This window comes from Chrysochloris asiatica, unplaced genomic scaffold, assembly GCF_000296735.1.
Source record: "Chrysochloris asiatica unplaced genomic scaffold, ChrAsi1.0 scaffold00079, whole genome shotgun sequence".
Lineage (NCBI taxonomy): Eukaryota > Metazoa > Chordata > Mammalia > Afrosoricida > Chrysochloridae > Chrysochloris > Chrysochloris asiatica.
Genome location: NW_006408597.1, coordinates 4,793,811 through 4,799,358, shown reverse-complemented (window position 1 = coordinate 4,799,358; position 5,548 = coordinate 4,793,811). Strand labels below are relative to the sequence as shown.

At 47.9% G+C, this 5,548-nt stretch overlaps 1 protein-coding gene across 1 annotated transcript in view; it reads right to left on the bottom strand.

The window, feature by feature from the left end:
• Positions 1-4,961: 4,961 nt before the first annotated feature.
• The window catches only part of ZFYVE1 (zinc finger, FYVE domain containing 1), a 114,944-nt gene continuing 114,357 nt past the window's right edge, over positions 4,962-5,548 (bottom strand). The window contains exon 12 of the mRNA XM_006865556.1: positions 4,962-5,199. Coding sequence (XP_006865618.1) covers positions 4,967-5,199 — 233 coding nt within the window. The 3' untranslated portion in view covers positions 4,962-4,966. The remainder of the gene's footprint in view (positions 5,200-5,548) is intronic.

Genomic DNA, 5,548 nt, shown 5'->3' with positions numbered 1-5,548 from the left:
TTCTGCAGAGGGCAGCCTCCCCAAGTGAAGAGCCGTAACTGCTGCTTGCTCTTTAGCAAAGACATTTGAAACGATGCTCAGTGTACAGAGATCCCGACTTTCCAGCTGCAGGGGTAACGAATGGTGTTGTGTTTTATGTAGACACACTTCAGTAATTTTCAGTAAATTATGGGCTCAGAGAGTCTTAAGTCCTTTTCATAAAAGGTTCCTAATTTGTGTTGAATAGCCTTCCCACACATTTAACTAAAGACCTTGGTGGAAAGTAAAATGCCTCTTCTTTCACTAACATTGTTTTGAGAAGCCCAATAAGGAGTCTGGCTGGGATATGTTAGTTTAGACCCAGGAAGACCCACATCTTTGAGAAAGCCATTTGGATAGAATAGGAAGTGGGAATCATTTCTCTGAAGCTCTGCAGTACAGAGTACATTAAACTTGACCTTCCTGAATAAGCTCGCTCAATATCAATACCAGAGATGGCTGGGATTCTCCTGTTAGTCTCACTCTAGGCATTGGGAATAAAGATAAATCTTTCTGTTACCAAGTCTTAAGCAGTTTTTCACATGCCTTTGTTGTTACGGTTTTATGTCAACTGGACCAGGATTCTCGGGCTTGGCAGGTGAAGTGTAGTTATCCCCCATACCCCCATAATGAGATCTAATAGAATGCAATCAACTCTACAATGAAGTCAGCTGTGAGCAGCCAACCAATTGTTTCCCACTTCAATACATGGGTCACTTAGGCAAAGCTTGCTTGCTCTCTGCTGGGTCTGGATCCTGCATCTGGCTTGTCCTCCGTCCCCCGGTTCTTCAGACTTAAGCAAGTGGCCTATTACCTGCTAAGTCCTGGAAGTCGTGAGCAGCCTGCCTTCTTACCTGCTGGGCCTGCCAGCCTGACATCTGACCCACGGACTTGGGACTGAGCGCCTCTCAACTGTGTGAGCTTTGATCCACCTCTCAGTATACACACATGTAAGCTTCACTGGTTTTGCTTCTCTAGAGAACCCAGGCTAAGACAAGCACCATCCAGAATGTTCAGTACAGCAGCTCCTCTTTCAACTATGGTGCTATAAATGGGATTCAGGGGCCTAATGTCAGAAAATTGGCTTTGATGTTGTATAATCTAGGGTAAGAGTTTGTGAAATGTACATACACATTTTGATAGAGCCTGATTTTTTAATCAAACCCTAAACAAGAACTGTGGTGTGTTGGCTGTAGTGGATTTAAGAGGTCACGCTTGGGATGTTGTAGCAGCAAACCAGTTTCAGGAATGTTGGTTCAAGTCTTCAGTGACACTGAGACCAGCTTTAGTAGCTATGACCCTGTCGAGGGTTTCCAAGAAGCAACTGAAGAGTTTGAACCACTGACCTCGTAGTTCAAACTGACCCTGCAGTCCAGTGCCAACCAGGACTACGGTTGCCATGTGGGCAGAAGAACTGTCTCGAGCTCCGGAAACCTGTTCTCTGCATTGGTCCCTTCAGCTCCTCACTGCTGCTGGCTCCAGGGTGCTTCACCAGTTCAGTATCCTGCCCCTTAATTAGGGAAGCTCTGAAATTGAAAATGCAGACGTGGACGCAAAATTGCCATTAAATCAGAAGTTAACAATTGGAAGCTTAGCTGTTGTGTTACAGGCTAGACTAATTGGATGCATCTTTAAACCAGCTTCCCTTTTTAGTCAAAGAGCAGTATCACCGTCCTTTACCTTGAGACTATCGAAGGATTACAAACATGATGACACAATAGTTGTACTGCTCTGATACCATCAGTTTCAACCCTGTGACACGGTAGAACTGCCCCATAGGGTTTTCTCTAGGCTGTAATCTTTCTAAGAGATGGTCCGATCTTTCTCTCAGAGTCACCAGGTGAACTCAAACTACCAAGCACTTAACTACTGTGCCACCAGCAGGTACCTTAAGATTTGCTTTCAAAGAGAAGATACTGCCCTTGTCTGGAAATGCAGAATTCACAGCCCTTGTTAGGACGGCAGAGAATGGTGGCCTAGTGCAATCGAGGTCAGGACAGGCTCCCTCACTCTGGAGCCAGCAGACACATTTAAGTCTCATTTTCCAGAGGACCCTGTGCCTTAGAAACCCCCAAGCCAGTGTTTTCACCCCTAAAGTGTGACCACCACCCCTTACCTACCCACCTACCCTACCATCGTGTGGATTAGCCATCAACCTGATACATCACCAGGCTCCTCAACAGGGATTGTCTGCCAGATCCCAGAGAAGTCAAAGCCAACACAGTAAGGATCCCACTGGGTCCACTGCTTAGAAAACACCTGGTTCTTCAGCTGTAATTTCTAGTGCTGGGCTCTCAGGGGCCTGTGTGACATTAGACTGGAGGGATCCAGCTACACGCGAGTCTCCATGTAGCATAAGGTTGTGTGCGCGTGCACACACACACAGGGCATTAATCTGCTGTTAGAGTTCGGTTCATGGGCAGAGGGACCAAGAGTTGTGGAATGCAGTCATGTTCTGTCTGGGTGCTGGTCAGTTACATGGTGTCCCGTTTGAGTCAATGAAGCTGAAAGGTATAGGTACAGTGGCTGTGTGTAGCTTGGTTTTAGGCTGGGTCGGTTATATCAGATGAAGAAAGAAACTTAGTTGGAGATTGCGGTTTTGTGCTTTAAGGCTGTGAGAAGAAAGCCTTAGCCTGGGATACTGGTGTGCTAGAAAAGTCACTGCCATGCCATTGGGCAAACACATGCTCAGGGGAGCCCTGTGCAGTGACAAACCCTCCCAAAAAGGAGTCAGGCAAAAAACAAAGATGAGGGAAATGAGGAAAGGAAGACGGCAAAGGACACAAAGACAAGTGTGCCTGTGACCACAAGAGAATAGGCACAGGAGCTGTGCAGACAAGGTGAGGGGACAAAGAGAGGAAAGCAAAGAAGAGGGACAAACAGTGTAAATGTTTCCATAGGTCATATTATGTATTGTAAATGCAGAAATTAAAAATCAGGATTAATACCTAGTCTGGTCTGAGAAGGAAGATTCTACCCATGGATGATAGACTAGCTACCCAAGTGAAAGCCTGAGGGCCCAGGGTGCTCATCCACTGCTTCTGTACTCAGGCCAGCAAAGCTCTGCCATGCTGCCACCCACACCTCAGCCCACAATCATCCAGTCCCCACCCCTTGTTTTGGGATGGTCTGATGAAAACAGCAGGGTTTAAATGGGGCCTTGCAGAGTCCTCTGTCCACTCATGACGGAGTCTGTGACCATCAGCTGTCTTTACACACTACATGAAAAACCACCCACAACAATCACAAAGACCTGGCCCTGTGAGCAAACCGATCTGGGGTATGCTCTCTGAAAGCTGAGAGGAAATGCCCTGTTGTCATACAATCAAAAATCAGCCCCATATGATGCTGATTTTGGTGGTACTTGGTTAAGACTTTTGTTTTTCAATCCTTGGTTATATACTGAGGTATTTACAGGTATGGCATTTGCCTTTTGTTCTGAAGGCCACCAGCTACTTTCCCATCCACTAGAAGGACAGAGTGAGCCGGGTTACTGATGGGAGTTAGAGGAGAAAGCACAGTCCATATTTGGCAGGAAGATTCCTTTATAATGGTGAATTTGATAATACACACTTCTAGAGCAGGGCCTCAGTCTAGGCCACAGAAGGCAGTAAGGAAGCAGATCTAAGAACCCACACTATCGCGGGCTCCCAATTACACTGATACCACACCAGTGACCACCACCAACTTCCTGAAAGTTCGACCCGCCCATCCAGTTCAGTCAAGAACTATGTTGCTTATGATTCTTCGGGATTATTTGGCCATTGAAGATAAAATCCACCATGATGACAGGATTTCAGCACAACGTTCTCTTTCCAGTCACAACAGATACGATGTCCAATCTCTTGCTGAGATACAGAAGTTCATTTGACTTCTCTTGCAAGGACTGAAGAGATTTTTTTTTAATCTGTTGAATTATATACTTAAAAAAAAAACAAAAAACTAACAGTCCATTCTGTGCTCTGTTTCCCTAGAAGATTTCTCACAATCACCCCTCCAATAATACCTAGAGGCGTCGTGTGTCTGGGAACAAAGAATTAAGACACTTTAAAGTAAGCAGTAAAAATCCTAGTGTGACACTCAGAAGCAGATTGATGAGGCTGGAGAGGGGAGGGTGGCAGGTGCTGGAATTTAGAAGCAGGGTGCCCACCTTTTAGGAAAGCCTGGTGGCAGGCACACAGAAACAGCAACAAGCAGGAACCACTGTGGGGGAAGGCCCATTCCTCCGGTGCTCTCCCGAGGCATGGAGGTGAGGAGGGGCCATCACATCACCTGCATTTCCTCTGCACAGGGCAAGGACCCTACCCCACGCCTTCCACCCACTCGGGTGACTTGCTGTATATTAGGTTGGGTGGTGGTGGTGGTGATGTGTTGTGAAGGCAACTAACTCCTAGCGACCCTGAGGCTGTAAATCTTTATGGGAGCAGAAAGCCTCATCTTTCGGGTGGTCTTTCACAAACCGGCTTAGGATACGACTCCTGTGAGTCACCACGGGAAAAGGGAAGGAGCAGCAAAGGTGACTAGCAATGCAGTGACTTTGGACCTGACTCGGTCGGTTCTGAGGGGAAGCCCTGTGCCACTGGCGGCCTACGAGAGTTCTGGGTACAGGCTGTGGGATGTCTCAGCAGCCAACGGCAGCCTGCTTACACTGCAAGTTCCTTTCGTATGTTTAGACAGGTAGATAGATTTATATTGTTTTAAACTGAAATCAATGCAACGGATTCAGGTTCATTCCCCTTTGCTTTGAAATGCTCGGTACCCCAACCTGAGGGCTTCACACCTCCAGGCCAGTCACCAGGCTCACCCTGGTTTGCCATCTGCCCCACCCTCTCAAAGAGAAAGTGGCCCTGATCCAACAGGGGAGAGCACTCACCAGGAGGAGGACCTACCCCAACGGGGTTTCTGTTTCTAACCCTGAGAACCTAAGGACTTGGAGAGGGAGCTGGGGTTATAGGTCACCAGGCTTTTTATTGCAGTTAAAGCAGACTCGGACAGGATGGTCCCAGCCACGAGAGGGGACAGCCCTGCGGTCATGAGAGCACTCGTCACAGAAGCCCTGTCCACAGGCCCGGCAGTGGTGCTTGGAAAGCTTGATGCTGAACTCCTTCCGGCAGCTGTGGCAGTGCAGGATCTCGTGGTCGGGGACCCAGTACGCTGGCCTGGCCGCATCCTTTACCAGACCTGCAGCAGGGAGGCAATAACAAGGCATAAAGCCCAACACCCTGCAAGTGGCATCTGCAGGTACTCCACCGGTTCTCAAAACCTACTGGAGAGAACCACTGATAGCACTTTAAAATGACATGCATCCACCCAGCTTTCACCTCATCCGACCCAGATGAGGATTTCAGGGCTGGGGCCCAAGCATTGCTATTCCTAATGCTGCTAAGTGCTCCATGGGGTCCTGAAGAACCACTAGAGTAAGCACAAAAGAATCCAGAATCCTGGGGTCAGTCAGACCTTCATGGCAAACCCCAGTGCCACTGAGTATGAGATCCTTTACAAGCGTGGGATGAGGAGAGGTCACTTAACT